Raw genomic sequence first — 22,994 nt, 5'->3', positions numbered from 1 at the left:
AGAAAGAACATAAGCAGGAATGGTCAGTTGTACCTTTTTCAGATAGGACACTGTGCTGCTGCTGTTTCGACAGGAGCTCAGAGAAGAATCCACATCCTTCTTGACCAGGGTCAAGTAATAGCCTGTTCCCAACTGGTTCTTCAGGAAGAGAGAAGAGCCAACGCAGCAGAGCTTGCCATGAGAAATGATGGCAATCCGGTCGCCCAGAATGTCTGCCTCATCCATGTGGTGTGTGGAGAGAATGATAGTGCGGCCTGCAAGAAAGCAAAGGAAGACACTGGCATAAAACAACCATACCCAAGCTTGCAAAACAAGAAAGGCCATGATCATCTGGGTTTTAATATGAAGTTGCATAGGAGGTTTGTGACCCAGGTTGAAGCTCGTTTGCACAAGGATAGCAGTATGGAAAAGGTTCACAATTGCTGTCACAGTTATATTCTCTCCATTCTCTACACACCATTGCCCTGCTTAGCTGAAGTGGGTTAATTTCACGTCAACAAGCATGGCTGCACTACAACAGGACACTGCTGCAAGAAAAGGGTGAATTTCTGGCTTTACTGTTCTCACAATACATCAAGGGGTTTTGTTCATGAGCTCTGACATGAATGGGATGAGAAATGAGGACAGGTGAAAGATCAGAACACGCTTGTCCCACATGCTCTTTGTTCCTTCCTCAGTGCAGGCAACAATAGCGTTGCAAAGACACGTTTCTATTTTGGGAACAGTCACGAATCAGAGATTTTCTTTTGCTTCACATGACAGATTTCATTGGGAGTACAGAAAAAGACCACATACCTTGCCGATACTTCAGAAGCAGTTCCCATATCCCTCTGCGGGAATAAGGATCCACCCCAGCCGTGGGTTCATCCAGAATGACAACCTTGGAGCCACCCACAAAGGCTAAGGCAACTGAGAGCTTCCTCTGCATGCCACCTGACAGGCACAACAAGAAAGAGGAATTCAGGCTGACACAGAGAGCAGGAGAACAACAAACGCAGCACAGTGGAAACTGAGCTCTCCAAGAGAAAGCAGAATTGAATACTGAGAAGACAGTGCTGCTAGTGTTTCAGGCCTTCAGGGTCCCATAAACTGCAGGACAGGGGATAATTCATTGGGATGGTTTTCCCCCAGCGCTGCCCAATTCTTCTTCTACAGCAAACCACATCTTGCAACCCCCTCTATAAGTGAATTACGTGTATTTTTGCTACATCAGCAGTAGCAAATTTCCTGCTTGGAGGCCTAACTGTGTTTGAGGATATGGAGCACAGGTCTTTAGAAGCCTGAACTACAGCAGGAGGTCCCCAAGAGACTCGCTCCTGTGTAAGTGCATCAGAGACAGCAGTGAGGAATTATTATATACTCGTCAACCTCTCTTCTGTTACACTCTTCTCAGTGAAGCCAACCTGAGGCCATCTACACTCCCTTTCCAAGGACAAATGTGCAGTCTGTGAACATGTTGACTGAGACAAAGCAGTCTCAGTCCCCAAGTATCTGGTACAGAATGACACAGGAATCCTGGCATTCTGGAACAAAATGGAAGGACACTCCAGGATGTCAACTGAAGTAGCAGAAGTTGATATAAAAAGTGCATGTGTTGTTCACAAATACCACATGACTTGGAGGTTAGGTTATGGTCTGAACCACCCTCACCTAACCCCACAAAGCCCAAACATACTAGTAAGCACTTGGAAAACAAATATCACACGTAGCTTTATCACAGGTATACAAATTCCATGGCTAGAGTGGATGCCTGTGTCATGATGGAAGCAAGTACAGGATATTCATAGAAAGTGATTGACTTTTTATGGTATCAGCATGAAATACTGTAAGATCATTATGCTTCCTAATTTAGATGATTAGGTACTTAGTAAATACCTAATTTTTTAAGTGTCAAGTTGTATGGTAGCCTGCAGAGGATCCAGCCTTAACTGGAAGATCCAGACGAGATCTGTGATGCAGCCTCTGCCAAGCTCTGCTGAGAGGGAGGGCTGAGGGAGCTACTCAGAAATGTACAAGCTGCTGAACCTACCAGAGAGTTTGCTTGTCCTGGCTTTCAGTTTGTGAGGCAAACCAACATCCATTGCCATCTGCTCCATTTCCTCTTTCACCTGCTTCTCCGGCAGCCCTTTGAGCCGAGCATAGAACCAGATGTGCTCCTCCACAGTGAGCCTGGGGAACAAGAACAAACTCAGGGCACAGCTGAGAGCACCACGCTGGCATACATCCTTTGCATTTAGTGTTACAGCAAGCGCATTTGTCTGCTAGGGAAAACATCTCTTAAGGCTGAGGTTTTAGACAGCAGCTACAGATTGGGTGTGCTCAGCTCAGGCCTGATTTCAGAGTGTGACTGTTCAGCCACAATGCAAATAATCCTCCTTTAGAGGAGCTTGGCAGTGCTTAACACCCCAAACCAGTAGGCTCAGTAAGTTTAGTGTAGCAGATTTCCTCAGAAAGAGGACAAAGATGAAAGTGTAGGCTCTTGTTGATAATACATAAACATGCATGAACACACTAATGAACAGAATGTCCTTCTACCACTCTCACACCACCCTGCTGTCAGTCACCCTCCCCACAGCTGAAGATACATCCATCCCAGCTGGAAGCACACTAGTGTCTCAGAAGGAACCCAAATACCAGTTGGATAACAACAGCCCTGCATCTCATGGATGCTACTCACAAGTCAAACAGCACATTGTGTTGTGGACAGACACCCAAGTTTTGCCTGATGGTGCTGAGCTCGGAGCGGATATCTTTGCCCAGGATGAAGGCAGTGCCCGAGGTTGGAGGGAACAAGCCAGTCAAGATGGACCTGAAGAACAAACAAAACAGATATGCAGGTTCTACCACTAATAAGTGGCTGCTGTATATGCTAGGATGGATCAATGAAGAGCAGGTGAAAGCCCTTGGGAAATCCTGCATTAGGGAAGTAGTCTGACAAACATCTCACTAATGGATGAAGAATTGGCTCCAGTGGTTTTAACACAGTGATCAAAGCACACCCACATGACATTGCTTGAAGGAAATATCTTTTCCTCTAAAAGCTTCCCATCCTTTCAAGCTCAACTCATTTCCTTATCCTGATAAGTCAGAATCACAAATGGGATTACTAAAAATATGCTGCCTGCCAGCAGATGCATTCAGTCACAGTCTGAACTCCCTCCAGTTTCAGTCCCCTTTATCTGTGCATCTTCTGAGGCAGCTGGAGTAAATAAACAAAGCTCAACTGAAATCAGCAGAGCATCATCAGCAGAGCCCCACTGCAGTTGTACCTGCACCATATTGATAGGTACAGTAGCATTCAGAGCCACTTCCCCCACTTCCCAAAAGTATTATGTTGATCTTACATGGTAGTGGTTTTCCCTGCTCCATTATGTCCCAGAAAGGATGTGATCTGCCCTTCATAGAAGTTCAGTGTGAGACCATCTACAGCAACTTTCTTGCCATCACGATAAACCTTTATCAGGTTCTGGATGGAAACACCAAGGCTCAGATGCACAGGCTCTTCCTCCTTGCAAACTGGAAGGAAAACAGCAAAGTAGAGACAGATTATTTAACTGTGTGAGAACTCTAACGAACAACACATTCCTCCAAATTTGTGGAGATCCATGGAGAAATGAGCAATACAATTAACTGGCTACATTTCTTTCCTAGTTACAGGAACCTTCCATAGAGATTGCCCTTTAGCTCTCTTCACTCTCTTGGCTTCATCTGGAGGTTAGAAATCTCCAGTGTCACCAGGGTCAGCAAAAATTAGAGAAATTCTCAACTTTGAGGCTTCAGTATCCACCTGGCTAATTACCTTGGGTTTACCTAGATACACACAGCTGATGAGTGTACCCAAACTGAGAACAAATGGAAGACCAATTTCACTTCAGCCACGCAGTCCTGCTGCCCGTGAGCTCTGCTTTCAAAGAGGGAGACCCCAACACTGCACTGCAGACGGGCTCCTTTATTTCCAACACTTACCTTCTGAAGGCCCCTTCTGGTCAGGATGAAGGGGCTGCCTGTCCTGTTGTTCTTCGCCAAACCAATATGACTTTGTGAAAGGAAAGTACCAGGGCCTGGGAATTCCATACTGGCCTAAAGAGTGGGAAAATAAATAAATAAATAAATAAATTTACATGAGCCCAACTGCAGCAGACCATTTTCCCAAGCTAGCTTTCATAACATGAAGGCAAGTATTTTACCCCTGTAGTAAGCCTCTAGGTTAGGCAGGACTAAGGAGATATTTACTGATGAAGACACTGACAGTCTTCAGGATGAGAACAATCTCTTTTCCAAAATTCCATTTTAGGGTTAGAGGTCCTATGCTGGAAGGCATTAAGCATCCACATGTGGTCTGATATTCTCAATGCCTCCTATGGCATGGTTTATGGAATTAGCAGTTCAGAGAAGGGAACAGTTGAAATGCACCAAAGCTTTTGGGGCTATCTTAACCAGCACCACAATGGGGCACTGCCTCTGTACTGGGAAACAGACACTGATAATAGCCACAACAGCCTCCCTGTAATGCTGGTATGGAGTCTTCCTCCATGACTTTTCTGCAGCTCTGCTTAAAAATAGGCTCATTTTGCACCTTGTCAAAGGAGTAAGGCAAGAGGATCCATGTGAAAGCGTGAAGGTATGACCCTCACTCAGAAGCAGACCTCACCTGGGAAGACAGACTCAATGTACCAGGTCATGACCCCATACAGGAACGTGTCAAACAACATCATGACGGCAGATGTGGTGATGCTAAAGCCATCTTCTTCTAGTGGGCTCTCAAAGAAGTTGTCCCATTGAACACCAACTCCCTGCTCTTCAAACAGTGCGAAGTACTCACAACCAAAGCCAAAGGCTACTGGAGACAACAGGCTCTGCAAATGGGAGGCATGAACACACAAAGTTTTTCACAACTACTCAGTTCTGGGCAGCTCACCGTTAGTGCAAGGCTAAAGCAACCTAGTTTGGAGACCTTACAGGAAAAAATTAGTCCAAGGAGCATCACTAGAATCACTAGAGGGACTGGCAGACTCCATTTTTGTTTTGTTCAAGTAAGTAAAGCCTGAAATCTCTGCTGGACCACCACCCAGAAAAAGTTTGCTTCCCTGTTCCTTCCATTATTCTGTGGACTTTAATATGAGGGAAGACACCATTAGGCCACCTTCTCCAGGCAGGTGAGGAGAAAGTCAAATGGTTCCTACAGCCCTGCCTATCTGGTGGTACAGCACCACAGAATAAAAAGATGAAACGAGCTTCATGTAGCTAAATTACTCCTACCAAAGCCAACAAAAGGTCAGCCCTAGTAGCTTCTTACGCTGGAAAATTATCCTCTCATTGCCCCCTCCCCGCTAATTATCACTGTCCAGCTAGAGTGCTGCAGTATCCTTGAGACTTACCGCAAAGATCTTGAGTGAGAAGCTGACGTAGTCCTGCCAGGCAACACACAGCACATAGGGAAGGTACAGTGTGAAATACACAATACCCCCACATGCAGCTGCCAGGTTGGCCCTGGAGAACACGGTGCTGATGAGGAAGCATTGGAGAATGGTCACAACAGCGAAGATCGAGAGGAAAACAAACACCACACTTGGGTCGCTGTAAGGTAGCAGATTCCCCATCTGGAAAGTGAAAAACAGGCACATCAAACTTTGCAAGGGCTCTCTAAAATGGCTCTAGTAAAACGAGATTCTCAGCAATGCTGCTGAGGGGACGGGGACACTGGGCTGGCTGCAATTTGCACAGCAGCATTCCCTGAAGTGAGATGCTACCAGAGGTGCATTTTCAAGGGCACTGAACCTATCACAGCACACCCTGCAGTTTTCAGCAAATCATCTCTGTTTTAATTCCAAAACCCTGCTCCCAAAGATCAGTCAACAACCACTACCTCCTTCTTGATGTGCCAATTCAGGCCACTACACATCAAAGCTCTGGATTCTGCTGTCACAGACCGAACCAGTGGGCTCACCTTGAGGATCAGCACCAGCAGACCTGCACTCATCAGGAGAGGAATGAGGCTGCTAATGAACCAACTTAGCCAAAGGATGCCATTGTCAAGGCCCATAATCCTCATTGTCTCCTTCAGCCGGGCTTCCTTCTCATATACGATGCCCTTAATTATCACAGCCACTGAGTAGATCCAAGCTAGAGTCATGAAGAGAGGCATGGAGCGGCTCATGACACGCAGAAATCTAAGAGCAGGAAGAAAAGGGACAGAAGAACAAAGTGAGAAACATTAGTGTGACTTTGGGTACCACCCAATGGTTAGCAGAGCATGGCGATGGCTAGGGCTTCACTGCACAAAGCAGCCCAAGTGTAAACCATGACATAGTGTCAGTGTCTCACCACAAGGTGAGGCTGATGGGTCTAAAGCACATCACCAGCCCTGAGTGGGAGCTGGCGTTGTAGTTCTCACTCAACTGAAGAGCAGGTTCAAAGAGCTGCTTTTTGTGGGGACTGCTCTGAACTGTCTTCCTTCCACCCTCCTGTGCTAAGGTCTCTGCTTTTTTTCTCAGTGCTAGTTTTGCTTGTATCAGGTTTGGGGGTACTGGCACATCTCACGAATGTGCTCTTCCTATTTCATCCTCCCACTCTGCATGTGGAAGTCCTGTGCAGATCTGGGAAGGGTTCCACAAGTCATTACATATCCTAAATCCTTAGTGCTCCATACAGCAGCCCTAATTCAGAGAGTAGGGAGGCTGACAAGATCTGCTCCCACACTGATAATAGGAACACAGTAAGCCATGTTTGAGGAGCGAGAAAAGCCCATGCCTCCTAAGACAGAATGCTCCTGGGAGCTTTTGAAGCAGCCTGTATACATACATGTCATCCACGTAACATGGATAGGGCATCTGCTGCACATAAACTCCTGTCTTCTTCTCCGTGCCTGTTTGCACCCTGATGATGGCCTGTTCTACCACATCCTGCAGGTAGGCAAAGCCTCCCCAAACGTAGCGCATGTCCTCAAAGGGGTCAGCACGGGGACCAGGATCCCAGTACCTGCCAAGGGAACAAGACGTTTCTGTTAGAAATCCTCAGTCAGCTCAACCCCAGTAAAAAATTGTGTAAAAGGCAGTATGCCAGGCCTCACCCATCCTTGATCTTGTTGGTCCTTTCCACGTTGTCAATGTCCATCCGTATCTTGTATTTCACATGCTGAGGGAGCTCTGTGCTGTTAGGAGCTATTTCAGTGAAGACAATACCAGCCCAGAACCTCCTTTCATCCAGAAGCTGCAAGGACTTGTTTATAAGACGGACTTCTGTGGCCACAGGCTCCAGTTTGTCCAAGTTGACACACTAGACAGGGACAATTTTGGAAGTGTTTATGGGATCAGATCAAACCAGAACACACTTTAAGTTCAGGAGGGACAGAAAAGAGGTAACTCTACAATACTAATATCAGGCCCATGAAAAGGCTGTAGCACTGAAATATCCTGCAATGGCTCACAGCAGCCCAGCAAGTTGCTAGAGATGTCTTTTTTTTTTTTTTTTTTCCCAGCTTACTGGTTATCTGCAAGTCAAACAGGTGTCCCTGACAGATAACCCAAAGGTATTTTCTGTACAAGAGGTTAGGAAGCATTACAGTAGTGGCTATAGGATTCCATACAAGCATCAATTTTCATAGATGAGGTTTTATTTTTGCTGTTACCAATAAGCTAGGTCTGACCGAAAGCCTCTAAAAATCTGTGGATAACTCACAAAGGCTTTGGACCAGGCCCCCAAAAGGCCAAGACATGCTTCTGTTTGCACTCATCTGCCAAGAGAAGTGCATAACATGTAGAACAAGTTCCATTATTTGCTTCATCTTTCTCAGCTTCAAGAAGCTGCTAGCTTTGCTGCTGTCCTCAGCTAAAACCCCAAACAGAAATATGAGCTGCGACATGGCTGCAGTGAGCAGCCACTTTCAGTCGTCCAGTAACAACAGGGTGGGAAACCACATGCAATGGCCAAAGCAGGAGCTTCAAGAACAAGGCCTACAGTTAGGTTCCCACATCTATATTTAGACTCCTGAATAAATAGTGTTTTCTAACATACTTTGCACTTGGCCCCACCAAAGCATGGTAATTTACGGAACAGGGACTGAAGAAGATTGATCTTCCCTTCCCAGGAACCACCCCACCACGTGAGTGGAGGCCAAGGCGCCACTGTCCCCCAGCTCCCTGCCCACACTACAGCATGATCTCACCTCCATGAAGCGGGAGATGGTCTGAATAGCCCTGTCTGTCTCATTGAAGGCATCCATCCAGGTGTACACCGACCCGTTATCTGTCTCAACCTCCTCGGGATGCTTTGAGAGGAAGCGGGCAACGTCCTCCACCGTCCAGTTGGAAGCTGGCAAGTGCAGGTCCCAGAGAGCTTTGCCTTTCAGCAGCGTCTGTGGATATTTTAATCAAAGAGGAAATAGGTTGAGAATTGCTGTTGGATCACCCCCTTGTCATGGAAATTAGTATTACTGGGAAAAATGACTTAAAAATGCACTGGAAGCACTGATGTTAAACCAGAGCTCCCTTCAGCACCCACAACCAGCTGCCCACAAGGCAGCCGCGGGATGGGGATGATGCCCGTGTTTCAGGTGGCAGCGAGCAGCAGCCCTCCATAAATGCTCGCCTCCAGCACCAGCCACCTCCAAGCCCCAGACACTTTGCCTGGCTGTCAGGGGGTCTCATTTCTGTCCTCTGCTGCCGAGTGCCAAGCAACTCACTTTGTCACCCGGTGCTGATGCTCCCTGTGCCACTCACACCCTCTTTTAACTGTGCACCCTGTATTTCCCCAGGGAGCAGCACACTGCCGTACCGAGAAGCTCAGCCTGGGGGTGTTCCCGACAGCTCTGGGCACCTCTCCTGCCGAAATGATGCACTTCTCCCAGCGCAGCAGCGAAGCTATCGGGCACGCTTCGCAGGCTGGCTTGCTGTCTCCTTGTCCTGCCACATTTTTTCCGTGGAGAGGGCAGCAGAGAGCCATGCACAGCCCCACGCCTTGGGAAAATTCAGCTAGCGCTGCCCAGCCCTGGCTCAGCCCTAGGTGGCAGCCACGAACCGGGCTCCTCGGGCAGGAGAGAGATGAAGGAGACGACAAAACCCATCCACGCCTTCCCTCCTCCCCACAAGCCACGGGGTTTTACACCAGCAAGATACGGAGCAGGAAGAAACGTGCTCAGCAGAAATGCACCTGGCTGCCCAGCGGCCGCCCAGCTCTGCAGGCTGCTCCAAACAAGTCTCTGGGATGGAGAAGGGGCAAGGCACAGCCAGAGGCTGAGCCCTCCAGGTAATAAACAGAAACACCAGAACCAAAAGCCGGGTGGCTTTGTTATGTGCTTTTCTGTTGTGTCACCGGGGCTGGCTGAAACAGCCTTGTACAGCAATGATGTCCTGCCTCTCTGCTCTCCCACTGGAGACAGTGCTGTTTTCACGTGGTTTAGCTCCTAGCTTTTGGAGGGTGGGCTGTGGACCTACTAGGTATATATGTAACACCCTGCACAAGTGCAATCCAGGTAGGAGCACCTGGCAGTAAAGCAGAACTGAGAGCTGTGGGCAGTAATGTAAGGGCAGGTAGGAAGGCAGCATTAACTGTAAGAGATAAAGCTAACCTGAAAGGGAGGAAAAAACAGCCAGCACAAGAGAGAAAACTAAAAATCATAACCAATAAAAACAGGAAATGGAATTTCTGCCAGAACAAAGAATGAAGCTGAAAGGTGCGGAGAGGAGCGTCCCCGTGTGCAGCTGTTAGCAACAAACCCGAAAGCAACGGGTCACATGAGTTACAAAAACAGAATCACAAACTGGGAGAACAGAACAAGCCAAGCTGACAAAGGAGAACATGCAAAAGGGAAATCTGAACAAACAGGGATGCACGACAGGCTGCACAACGCTGCCTTTGCGCACTCGGTCTCCTGAGGCTGGCCACCCCACCCTTGCTCTCAGGAAGGGCACCATGCCTGCAGGCACAGGGCTCAGCCTCATCATGTCCAGCAGCAGCATTAACAGACAGTAACTCCTGGGGGCACGTCCCTTCCTCCCTCGAGTCAGTAGCTGCATTAGCATCAGGCTGGAAGTGCCAGCAGTGAGTGGGAAAAGCAGTTTTCCTCTACCGCAGAAGGAAATACACCAAACATGTTCCACACCAAAGGAAGCTGGGAGGTGACAACCCGTCTCCCGACAGCACAGCAGTCTCAGGGACTTGCAAACAGCAGAGTGGAACAGTCCCAAGCAGGCAGCTGTATGTTTTAGCCTACCGCTGAGAGCTGTGCTGCATTGCTAAACCCAACAGGATGCTGCCTGAGAGCTGCCCAGGTGTTCATAATGCAGTACTGCTGCGAGCAAGAACCGCTGCAGGTGACCGCAAAGGAACTTCTGCTACTGCACCAGTACAGGGGAAGAGACCAGACTGTTGGGAAGACCAAGAAGTAAACACCAGAGCCAGCAGAGTTAACAGGATGCATAAAATAAAGAATCAGTAAAGCCTAGGGCTCATTTAAGCACAAAAACAAAAAAAGCCAGCAACATTCACCTTTCAAAAGACACAACTGCAAACCAAACCAATACCCAGATCCTGTCTCAGTCAGCACTCCCTGCAGCAAGCAGTTCAATTTACAATCGGTGGGCCTGATTCTCATCTCTCTGCTACCAGTATCTGCAGAAGTAATTTTAATAAAGCCAACAGAGGCACAGGAGTAATAAAAATGATGTCTTCATCCTCTCAGGTATGTCGTGTTCTTGGGAAGAGCAACAGGATAGGTCAGGGACTGTTCTGCACATCATTGCATTGGGATCAACAAGGAATGAACTTCAAGGTTTAACAAACCCAGGGAGATCTCTGTGTAACACCTGTGCTATAACACCCACCCAGCTGCCAGCAGGAAAAGTTCCTCTGCAACTGATTTTCTGTTGTGCTGTTACAGTTTTACATCACTGCGTTTCCAAAGACATCAATGCAGAGGTGCAAGACCCACCCCTGAGCTACACCTGAGGGAAGCAAAGCGAACTAAGCCTCTTGTACTTTTAATAAGCAGATAATGCCCTAGTAATGAAGGTCTTACACTGGGCACAATGCTCTGGGGAGCCAACAGAATAGCAGTGTGTCAAATCCAAACAAGGCTCCCAACCCTTTCTTCATGGTCTTGTACACGTAACACGTTATGAAGTGATCAGCTGCAGGGTGATGTTCCCTCTTCCCCCAAAAATACTCAACTATTACTAAATTAAGCATACCATACAAGCCAAAATTATTTTTTTTTACAAGGTTTGTTCCAGGTGACCACCAGGCATCTAGGTGTAGCTCTAAGACAATAACCATTTAAATCTGACTGTACTCAATGGGGCCTGAGGCCACCTAGCACATTCCAGGATCTGATCTAGGTATATGGTGGGTCATGAAAGCAGCTGCTCCAGAGAGCACTTTTACAGAGGAGTGCACAGCACAGGCAGCAGAATATGTCACCAACTCCACAAAAATACCACCAGCCAGATATTTGCACAGAATTAGGGCAACAGTGTGGAAGAAGCAGCACACTTCCCCACAGAGGTAGATTAGAAGCAGCTCTTAAACGTGGTCTGCTCCTGTTTGTGGCAGGATGTTACATGAAGGAGTGTCCAGCACAAGGCAAGACTGGTACAACCACAACATGTTTCAAAAAGGGGGTCACATCCATACTATTTATCTGCCCAGACTAGTGCTGAAGCGCTATCCAAAACAAGTGTTTCATGACTTATCGCAGAACACGATGGTAGTGGTTCTGGCAAGAACAGCATACTGACCCGAATCAGATCCATTTCCTGACTGCTTTCCATAAATGTCCAGATCTTCGGGCTTATCTCCTCCCACATCCCCCCGAGGTCACGAAACACACCCAGCTCCTGGAATGTCCTGTTCACCTGTCGGCAAAGAGAGGAGGAAGGTTATTGCCAAAACCTGGCTCAGATCCACAGCAGGCTGAGAGGGTGTATTGACCTGTCAAGTGAAGTACTGAGCATTGCTTATATTCAAAGAGCAACAGCTTCCTCAAGGGCAGGAGTAAGGAAAGGCATGTGCATATTGGAAGGAAAATTAGAAGAGGGAGTGAAGATGGCTGTGGCTGAGCAGGGCCTGCTCGGAAGACTACTCTTAAGGCTTGGTGGAATTTGGAGATGAAGGGCACACAGAGGCAGCCCTTCCCCAGGTGCTAGGAGAGTCTGCTGAGGGGAAATAGAGAGCACATTAGGTAAACTGCTATCAGAAATGGTTAAGGATCAGCTATCAGCCTGCAACGGAGGAGAGGAAAGATATCTGAAGGCATATCAAGGTCTTTCCCAGTCTCATATCCCACATCAGAGCTGCAAATCCTGCGGGTAATCACAAAGCACCACCACAAATGTCTCCAGTAAGGTGTAGACATGGAGTAGAGACTGGCCTTTTCTCTTCAAGCCTTTGGCATGGGAAGTGAGTGACTATGGAGGCTGTGCTTTGTGGACAATCATTTCTAGGCTTGCATCTGGACCCAATTTAACACAGAGAAGCTTAGCTGTACAGCCAGAGCACATACCTCACACTGCGTATCAGAGGATAGGGTTAGAGTTACCTCAGTCATGACCTTCCTTATGGCTGGTGTGTCTGGAGTGTACAAGACCTTCCCAATCAGCAAGGGTTTCAAAGCCCTCCAAATAATTCTGGAAAGCGGGCTGGATTCCAGGTTCTTCATCAGCTCGTTGCAGTAGGGTGCTGAGGAGGAGAGGACGGGGTGAGTGGCTGAATAGCACTGTGACAACTGCAGAAGGCACATGACCCACTCGCACGCACTTTAAGGACGGTCACAGCTGAAAGCAGAGCAGCTGTCACAAAACAAAAACCCTCCTCTGCTGCAAAGCTCCACAAAATGCCCTTTTCAGCCTGAGCCTTCACCATCTGCCCAGCAAGCATGGAGTACCTGCAGAGCTTCCAGCATTAATGGCATATTCCATGATTAACAGCCACACTTACCTGCACAGCCCATGCAACACACTGCATGCCAAAATTGCACAGAAAAGGCCAGATTTCCAAAGACCGCATGCAACTGTGCTCTCCATTCCCTTCAAGGAGGTCCACATAGCCTTCAGTGGACCTTCTGCAAGAGGTCCATGGGAATCCCTTACATCTTGACACCCTTGCTGTCCCTAAAGGCACGTGCAGGAGGCAGTGGTTGGCTGCTCAGACAGCATGTGTGTACTTTTCTGGAACAGTAGCAGGTATGCTGACCCTCAGGATCACCTGCTTTCACCCGTGAAGTTTAGAATATAGCAGTCATTACAGCCATGGAGTGGATGGGACCTTGGGCCACAACAGGGTTACACTTACTTGTGGAGTTATCGTAGAAGTTGGTTACATCATCTTCAGTGTTGTTGCCTCCGAACAGTGCTTTGTAATTGTTGTCCTCGTACCAGTTGAGGGATTTAATTTTGAGCCCTCCACCTTCGGGATGGCCACACACAATACGTGACACAGCCTGGTAGATCTGCGTAGAGGAGTTTGATGCATTCACATTGGTCAGGAACATCACCTCTTGCCTCATGTCGCTCCAGCTCTTCATGCTCAGCAACTGGAAGGGAGTGGGAGAAGAATGGAGACAGGGGTAGGAACTGGATTAGTGAAGGGAAAAGATCCTGCCGTTCTCCTTCAAGCCACACATCTGTTTTCAGACAGATGAGAGTCCCACTGGATGCACAACTAACAGGAGAGACCGGGAGAAGTGTGTTTCCCCCTACCACTGTGGGAAAACGTGGAGACCACGTACTTATCGAGCTCTTTATTCTACGTTTTCTCCTTCAGTGTTGTGGTGGTTCCTGCCTTTCCTGCCCTCTCACATGGAAACCACTTCTCTGGTTGCACAATAGCTCACATTCCAGCAGTCCCCTCACTCCGGGGTGGAGCGACTCAGAAGAGGGAATAAGGAAACAACACGGAGTGGGAGCAGCTAATCAGACCCAGCCTTGCAGAGCTGCAGGCCCCAGCGCTCTGGCAGTGTCACCCGGCACAGCTCCACCAGGGTCAGCAAGCCTCCTCAGATTTACACCAGGCAGAAAGTTTGACCTCCTAGACCAGCAACGCTGTGCCTGCCCTAGCACCTCCCTGCCCCTTTGTCAACAGCTTTGCTGAAAGCCCAGGAAAACAAGCCCAGCTGCAGCCTCAGGCCTGACCACGGTGTGTGCCTTTACTCCACAGAACATGAAGCCAACCATGGTGAGAAGCCTTCTACTGCCCTGCTCGCTCAACACCAGGCACAGAGATGCAATGCTCACGGCTGGAAGGGAGATTCTGTACTGCAAGACACATTTACTTGTTGTGGCAGCTACCTGCAGGATCTGTCACCAACAGAAGCAGCAGGTGCTCAGCCTATGACACTGCATCAATGTCTCCATGCTCAGAGACATGGCCAGGCTCACCACGAGGAGAAAAATGATGCACGTCCATGAGCACTGCTTTTGTGCTACACTGGACCACTACTCTCAGGCTCTCTGGCTGGAGAAGCAAGAAAACAGAGGTGTGTCCGTACACACAAAAAGTCTGTTTAGCTCAGTAACCTCTGTGATGGTGACAGTAAGTGGATGTTAGGAAACAAAAAAGCAAGGCCAAGAACAAACTTCCCCCAAGTAACCTTCCAGATTCCAATTATTTTCAGCTCAGGGAACTTCTGTCTATTTGCTAACTCACAATGAATGTCTTCCATGGTATTTGAACATCTGCAAATATTTAGCATACAACATATCACTGGAAAGAACCTCCTCTCCCTCTCCTAAACTTGGCTACTGTTAGCTTCACTTGGTGCCACACTTTTTGCACAGTGAACATTCAGTCCCTATCTCTTTTTCTCTGGGCCACTCAACTCGGCAGACCTCTGTCATATCCCCAGCTCATCTCTTTACCAGGCTGACAGGTCCCAGACTGCTCTCTTGTTCCTTACGTGAAAGTCATTCCACTTCTAAATGTCCCCATTGCCCTTCTCTGAACTTTTTTCAGGTCTGCTACTGCGTTTTGGAGACAAAGTGCCTAGCTCTGTACTCCGTATCAAACAGGAGGGCAAACCGCAGATTTGCATAGTGTCATGGTAACATCTTCCACAGTTGGTTCCCTATCCTTTTCTAAATCTTTTCTAGCATTTGATCTGATTTCTTGTCTGCTACTGAATATCAGGTGACATGAACTGTGATGCTCTTGCTGTGCTGCCCAGAATAGCGACTTGCACTAATAAGGGCAAGCAGAGCTGCTGAGACACCTATTTGTAATTGCTCCTCAGATGCATCTCAGAAATAAAATTAGATGGCCCCAATTACTCTGTTTTTGGAGTCAGTCAAAGCCCTGCTGCCAGGTCTGCCGTGTCTTAGTTCTGTCACCTTTGTTTAAATAAAATGGCAGGTATTCAAGGTCTAGGACAGTTGGCAAAGCCAGCCAACAACAACCCCTGAAAGCAATGGTGTCCCATAATAACTCAATGCTAATTCAACTGAGGCAGGAATACCCAGGGTCTCTGGCCCTACCCTGTAGTTAAACCTGGCCCTTTGTGTTCATTTGTAGTTCTGTGCATGCTCTAGAAGTGCCAACATCTGGGCAAAAAAAAAATCTTGATGCTAAACAAGAGCTATTTTGTGTCACATACACAAGGAGCCTCTATTTTTAGCTGCCTGAAAACACATGACACATTGATATGATAGAAGACAGCTGTGAGAACAGCTAAAACCTGGGGATTCAGTACTTGTATCCAGACTTGCTTCAAGAGTACTTTCATTTCCTCACTGCTCACTGGTGCCTTTGTCTGCACCCTGGTGCCACTCAATCAGGCTCTGCAGATTCAGGGTGACTGACAGGGCGCTAACATCGTAGGATGTGAATGAAAAAGAGAAGACAACAACTGTACTTGGTTAAATATACTCAGGTGGATTTTGGATTTGATGTCTCCCAACCCAAAAGGCCGAGGCTGCACTTCAGGCATAACAGTGTGAGTCTCCAATTCAAAGGGATGCCTTGGGAGGTTTTGGTACTTTAGGTAAGACAGTTGAATTTTCTTTGGTAAATGTCCACTGCTTTAGCTAAAGTGCCATCAGCTCCTTAGGACAGGCAAAGGTACAGAAACAGAAAGGGTAGCTAATTGCCACAAACTGTCTTGCAGAGGGATTGCATTAACGAAAGTATTTGTTATTTTAAAAACAAAGTTTGAGCAAGCAGCTTTGTTTCATCTTTGGCACCAGTTTTACAATAGATGTGCAGAGCTGCTCCGTTCACACCACTGGAAGCAAATATCTCACATGGCTGAAGCGTTACTGAACTACTTCTCCCAGACATCAGACCTGGCTCCGTGTTTCTTAATAGTTGCCCTTGCTCTCAGAGTTTAATCTGCCCTCCTGGGTTGATTTAAAGAGCACAGGGACACGGACCCAATCAATCCCCACACTAAGAGACAAATATTTTGTTCAGACTATTCTCTAATTAAAATTCCTTGCTAGAAAGGCTTCTAGACGTGGCACAAACAATAGCTCTCTCCACCCCCTCAAGCTGCTGCCCTGTGAAACAAGGGAGCAAGTCCCTCCTTTTCACACAGAAATCAGCCTGCCAGACAATAAGAAGTAACTTTCGGTCAAGCCATCTGGAGCAGCTCACGCTGTACGCAAAGGAAAATGCTGCCTTTGTTTGCACAGTAATAAGGCAGCATAAAAGGTAGTCCTACCCAAAACAGCTGCCAAGCAAAAGGCACGCTACCCTGGGACATTTTCAGCCACATCAGCAAACTGAATGTCACATGGTTTCAATTATTTTTATCCCAGACAAAAAAGAAGAAAAAAAAAAAAGAGAGAAGAAAAAAAAAAAAAGAAGAAAAGAAAAAAAAAAAAGGCAAGCTTAAGTGACGTAACGGGAAACAGCTGTAACCAAACTCTTAAGGGCAGCCTCCCTGCGAGCAGCGAGAGCTCTGCCGTGGTCTGAAGTGCAGCTGATCCGGGAATCATCTTAATTTCACTGCAGAAGGCAGCCAGCGGCAGGTTCTGGGGCTCTGGGGTGAGGGACGCGTGCCAGGGGCTGCTGGCTGGCACGGTGCTGGCTCCCGGCGGGGTGGGAGGGGAGCGCACGCTGCTAACCCCGAGTGACCCGTTCCTCTGCGCTCCCCGGGGTTACTGCCGTTCACCGCTCTGCACGGACGGGCGGACGGAAGGCTCGAGGAGGAGGAGGCTCAGTTTATTGTTTAGTTTAGGTGGCTGTGATCTCTGCTAGAGGGAGAGAGAATGTTCTTTTGCCTGGTAGCAGCATGTTGAAGTCGGAGCCGGGCAGAAAGTGGCTAAGATGGTTCTGGCTCCAAAAATTAAAATAAAAAAAAATGGGGTTTGGGTTTCTGACTCACACTAGGCATGCAGGGCTTTATTCTTAATCCACTGTTTCACCTGCAAAAACAAATACAGTCTCTACAATGTCACTTTGCCTCTGCAAATCCCTGTATTTTGTCGGAGCCTTTCTCAGCTGCTGCTGTGATGCCACTGCATTGGGTGCCCCACAAAGATCAGAAAACAATCTCTGCCCCCAAAAGCTACTTATCCAAAGACAAAGAGCAAATAGTACCCTGCAGTTTGCTCAGTTGTAACATCCACAACAGCTCTTCCACATGCCATACCCTCACCAAACCTAAGAGCAAGTATCTGCAACACAGAAACACACCTAGCATGGTTGGCAACTGAGTGAAAAAGCTGAAACAGAGGCAAACCTCCACAGGTAGTTTGCGAGCTGCTGCTAGTCAACAGATATATATTGCAAAGGTAACTGTCGTGCCACCGCTGAGAAAGTAAACCCCACAGAAAATGTAACTCCTGCGCTTCCTGGGTGTACCCAATCTTTTAGCCACATGCCTAAAGACTGGTGTCCATGATCTGGAGTTCTGTGCACCAAGGGGTTGCACAGCAGGTGTTGCCTCTGTCAACATATAGGGACAATAGCTGTAGGATGGTGGGGAAATTTGAAAAACAGCAAGGGGCTTGACTTTGAGTTGCACCAAGGAGACGTGCTTCTTGTACTCGACCACAGGCATGGGCAGCCACCACCACACCAATGTATTATTCTGACATAAAGGACACACTTACCTCTTTAACAAGCTTTCCCAGGCTCTCTTTCAAAGCCTCCACAGTTTCTGACAGATCCCGCAAGGAAGAGTTAAAAGAAATGTGTCTCTGCAAGAGATAAAAAGAAGATGGGAGTCATTGACAGGCACCAACCAACGCGGAAATTAAACCATTGTAGACATCCTTGTAGAGAAGAGTAGTTAGGACTGCTTACAAGGCAAAGTGATTGACAGGGAAGACAGGCTCCCTGTGCAACCTGGAGCTCAAGCAACCCCAGGCTTCAGCACCCCGTAATGCCATGGAGACTCCACAGCTTCCAGCTCAGAAATCCTGCTGCACAGTACATCTCACCTTCAGGTGATCTTCATCACCTGAGTCCTCCCACCAGGCCTGTGCATTTTCAGACTAAACCAGTGGTGCATTTTAAAAGAAACAGGTTCCATAAAGCAACAGCACCACAACAGAAATAGTGACAGGTTTCTAGAATTGGAAGGCACAGTTTCTTCCTGGAAACTCCATTTGCTCCAGCAGTTGCTTGACCTGGGAGTCCCACTGAAGACAACTCCTTGTTTATAGTTGCCCTCCATGTAACTGGTGGGGGGGCTGGGTTTTTCTTTCTTTTTTCTTCTGTTTTATTTCTGGATAAAGTTAAAGTACTACCTTTGACTAAAAGTTAAAGCACTACCTTTGACTACATGAGAAACATTTACTGCAAGAGAAGCATCAAGACTCTTTAGCCTAATGCTTTGGACACAATCCTTCTTTCAGAGGAATGAGGATTAAAATCATTTCCTAAGATTTCACATTCATAGCTACATATTACAGCATTGTGACACAGAGGAACAGTCAAGACCCTTGATTTTAGTACAAATCTTTTGGGCTGAAGCCTTTCATTTTTTCCATCCTTCCCAAGACAATTGCTGGAAGCAAAGTCTGGAGTCTTTCACATGCTCCAGCTGACTTGCTGAAGGGTAGTAAGAGTTGGTCGGTGTCAGCTGGTGTAACTGGGCACTGTTCCACTGATCTGCTGCTGGGATATTTACACCTAGCTAACTTTGCTGAGTGCTCAGTTCATGCCTGCTCCAAAGCCAGCTGTAAATTCAGGGAGGCTTTCTAGCGTCTATGAATTTCTACTGAACACAGACCTTAAGGTTCAGATAAACCAAAACACATCAGAGCTAGAAGAAAAGCAATTAAAACTCCCCACAGGATAAGATCTTCAAGCCATTTTAAAGGAATACACATAGCAAATATCAAAGCTACGTACCTGCACTACCACTTCAGCAATGAGATGAAGTAGAAAGTCCTAGATTCGTGCATACTGTAAGACAAGCCCGGTCAGCTCCATTACACTTCATCAAGCTCTATGCAGATTTGCATTGTTTGGTGTATTCAGGGACAGGGTGGATGAGGAAGGGTTTTCTGATGATACTAATTGGTTCAGAATAGTGAAAGTCGAAAGCCAATTGCAAAGGATTAGTGAAAGACCTCATGTTGACACACTGTTATAAAGTGCCAGATGAAATTCAGTGCTGCAAAGTAAAGTACACAGGGAGAAGACAGTTCTACCTTAAGATACCCCGGGATGGTTCTGAACTAGCTAGCACCACACAGAGAAGAGATCGCAGAATTACTATGATAAGACGGGTCAACACCAATATACATCCATGGTGCTTTCTTGTCTCTCAAGTACTATGTGCAATTTTGGATCCTCCATCTCCAAAAGAACACAAGTACAGAAGAAGGCCACAAGTATGATTTTAAGATACAAATGGCTTCTGACGGAAGAACAAGAGACCACAGTTCTTCAACAGAAATCTTATTGACAAGCAGAGGATATGACAGGGGTCTGTAGAATTAGTAGTGGGATGGAGAACATGAATAGAGCATGATTGTTCACTGCACCTCATCAGAGAAGAACAGAGGGCTTCCATTGTAATGATTGGTTTAATACAAACCAAAGGAGCTACTTCACACACAACCCAGTCAAAATGGAAAAATTTTGTGCATACTATGCAATGCTGAAGGTAAAAGTTAACATGGGATTGAAAAAGGCTAAGAAGAATTCATGACAGAAAAAAAATACCAAGTTTTCAGGCTTAGCTGAAGAAGTAGCGCGGCTGGAGTAGCACTCAAGGGACACCGAGTTGAATAGGACTTTGGTCTGAACAAGTATGTAAGCCTTATGAGATTCAAGTTTTCAAATCTGACCCTGAAATGTCATCAGTTTCCCTGGAAAATAACTTTTTGCAGTGGCTCTGCGTAGTTCTTTACATTCAGAAGTGTCCTCTAGATTCAGCACTTCTCAAGTAGGATTGGTCCCAGTGTGACAGTGTATTTTGCAGGTGTCTGCACTAAAACAAGGTGGGGGTAATGGCTCATTTGCTGGTGAAATGCTGGAAGACATCACCTGTCTTTTCCTGGCACATGGTGGAAAGACAAAGTTCTAGCAGGTTTTGAACAGAGCTGCCCTGTACAATTACTGTGCTTGTGGCTGGTAAGTTATGCCTTCATCTAGTCTTGCCTTTTAGGGCATGCAAATGTCTTAATATTCTGCAGCTACCCATTGCACTAAGCACACGCTGTGTGCTCGCATGTGCGCGCTTACAGGACACAAAACACAGAAATACTCGAGGTAACTAGAGTTGACTGCCCAGTCAAGACAAGCCTTAAATAAACCCACCTGTCAGCTCCTGCTAGAAGGGATGGAAAACTCTTTAACATACACGAGAACACATCCGTATTTGAAGTGCTGGGAGGTTACAACAAAATTGTCACTTGCTGCAGCGTAACAGGTAATTGCTTCTGCTTAAGAGACCACTGCCATGTTTGCTTTGAAACAGTTATTACAATTTTACGCTGATCTTAGTGGAAACTGAGCACTGAACTTTGCAGAAAAATCACATGCTTTGTGTTTCTGCTTTTGTTTCCTGGGAGTGGAAGTCCCAAAGTACAGCTGCTTGAAATCATGATATCATTGTGCTTGACCGAAAACACTCAAAAGAGCAAGGAAAGCCACAAGTTTAGTTGCAGCATGTATTTACATTACGAGACCTTTTCTAAAGCCTTTTTTTTTCAACTGGAATGCATTCAACATTCAATGCTTAGTTCATGCTAACCATATGACAAAATACCAGCTGCATTATGAAGGGAAAAGAACAATTGGAGTTTCATGTGCTCACCCACACTCCTTCTAGCACCACTACAGTACAGAAGCCACAACATGTTTATGGCTTGTTACAGACCCACACCACTGGAAGTGAATGTGGCAAAGCCCTTCTTGAGCAGCACTGCTGAGACAAAATCCCACAAGGCCAATCTGAAATGTCTCTGTCACTTAACAGTCTCCCTCCAAGTTGTTTTTTAAACTGGGGAGATTTGCAGAGGTAAACGTTGTTGCACAGACATGTAATTTTATGCTATAAGATAGTCCCTACCCATCAACACCAGTCTGTTGGGACATCTCTGACTTAATGCCATTGCTCCTCATAACCTTCCCCTGCCTGTACAGTTCTTCCATGGGACAACTCCTGGCCTAGCACAGAGAGATAGCTGAAAATAAAACTTGTCTGCATGGAATTAGAGGTTCTGTTTCTCTGTTTTTCTCCAACCAGCTCCTCCTGCCCCACTTTAGTCTCACTGAATACACCCAGTGGAAGGCAAACCTTCCACTGAAGACAAGCTGTGCCTGCAACTGGCTTGAACAAAATGTACTACAGCCCATTGTTCTTATTGTTGGCCAAAAATGCTTCAGGGAATGGATGAAGATTGAGATGTGGGACCTAGAAAAAAGAATCTGACTTTTATAAACATTTGTTGCTTCTAGCAGATCGAATACTCCATTCAAGAAGGAAAGCTGATCCTCTGCCATGGCACCCTGTGATCACTCCCAGATTTTCTTCCATCTTAAAAAGCCCTCCCCAAATAGGTTCTTACAAAGGAGGTAACAAGGAGGCCTACCTGAACTTCCCTACCATGCCTCTACCATCCTGGCTCTGTTTTCTCACCCTACAAGAGTAGGGTAATTGAAAGTCACACAAAGGATCAGTGGCAGAGCTAGAAAGGCGTAGGTAAAAATTTTAATTGGAAATCCTTTATCTTAACTGTACTAATCCACTTCGTGCAACACTCAGTGTCTGTTTGGGATAGAACAGATAAGCAGATATGCAAAGACAAGTATTGAGTTTTTGCCTTCTTTTTCAAACTTCCTTTACAGTGCCGTGACATTCAGAGCTCACACATTTCACTGTGCACCTGTTTTAATTTGCTTTTTAAAACTCTGGTCTCTTCATCATTCACAAAAAAAAAAAAAAAAAAAAAAAAAAAAAAACTGTTTTGTTTTGAGTTACCTGAAACACTTATTGTTTCCCTCAGGCTGCAAAGGCATAAACACTTTAAGCTAATAGAAGCATGTGTTGACACAGGGGTCTCAAGTCCCCTCCCCATACACCCTGACCACTCGGTTCCCAGTCTTATACCAACCCCCCTCCATCTTTCTGCACAAATGTTTGTGTAACCATACAATTACATTAGTTCATTCTAATCCAGGTCAATTCCCTAACGCAATTTGCTTATGGTCTTGCGGAGGGAACAACAAACAGGAATGTACAAGGGCAAGAGCAAGCAGGTGGATGCTGGCCTGCATCTTCCATATGCAGCACACCAGACATGACAGCCACTTGAACAGCAAAAACTTCCATTTTACTGTTCAAGACTTTAGTGTTGAACTTACACAGTTCTTGCACATTGTTCCAAGTCCTCGTCATTCCAGTTGTATCTACCTAATTATATTAAGATGTTTTTTTCTCTGCCTCCCCAAAAACCAGCAAGCAGAGCTTAGATCTCATCATGTGAGCCAAATACCTGCCTCTAAATTTCTGTTGTACCTGCATCTGACTTGGCCCTTACTTTTACTTACTGACATCAAGGGGATTAAGCCAAAAATTAAAAATAAATCTCTGGGACAGTCAACTT

The 22,994-nt window shown here is 46.6% G+C and overlaps 1 protein-coding gene across 2 annotated transcripts in view; it reads right to left on the bottom strand.

The window, feature by feature from the left end:
• Nucleotides 1-22,994, bottom strand: part of ABCA1 (ATP binding cassette subfamily A member 1) — a 90,658-nt gene that overhangs the window by 19,784 nt on the left and 47,880 nt on the right. For both annotated transcript variants that reach the window (XM_082783680.1, XM_082783681.1), the window contains exons 8-23: nucleotides 18,042-18,128; nucleotides 13,285-13,525; nucleotides 12,533-12,672; nucleotides 11,733-11,849; nucleotides 8,165-8,353; nucleotides 7,070-7,275; nucleotides 6,802-6,978; nucleotides 5,948-6,170; nucleotides 5,379-5,600; nucleotides 4,652-4,856; nucleotides 3,967-4,080; nucleotides 3,345-3,516; nucleotides 2,678-2,809; nucleotides 2,030-2,169; nucleotides 796-933; nucleotides 34-254 (exon numbers count right to left, since the gene is read on the bottom strand). In XM_082783680.1, coding sequence (XP_082639806.1) covers nucleotides 34-254; nucleotides 796-933; nucleotides 2,030-2,169; nucleotides 2,678-2,809; nucleotides 3,345-3,516; nucleotides 3,967-4,080; nucleotides 4,652-4,856; nucleotides 5,379-5,600; nucleotides 5,948-6,170; nucleotides 6,802-6,978; nucleotides 7,070-7,275; nucleotides 8,165-8,353; nucleotides 11,733-11,849; nucleotides 12,533-12,672; nucleotides 13,285-13,525; nucleotides 18,042-18,128 — 2,724 coding nt within the window. The remainder of the gene's footprint in view (nucleotides 1-33; nucleotides 255-795; nucleotides 934-2,029; nucleotides 2,170-2,677; nucleotides 2,810-3,344; nucleotides 3,517-3,966; nucleotides 4,081-4,651; nucleotides 4,857-5,378; nucleotides 5,601-5,947; nucleotides 6,171-6,801; nucleotides 6,979-7,069; nucleotides 7,276-8,164; nucleotides 8,354-11,732; nucleotides 11,850-12,532; nucleotides 12,673-13,284; nucleotides 13,526-18,041; nucleotides 18,129-22,994) is intronic.

The sequence above is a fragment of the Aythya marila genome, assembly GCF_965140915.1.
Source record: "Aythya marila genome assembly, chromosome: Z".
NCBI lineage: Eukaryota > Metazoa > Chordata > Aves > Anseriformes > Anatidae > Aythya > Aythya marila.
The sequence above is the reverse complement of the archived record's forward strand: the minus strand, read 5'-3'. Positions and strand labels throughout refer to the sequence as shown.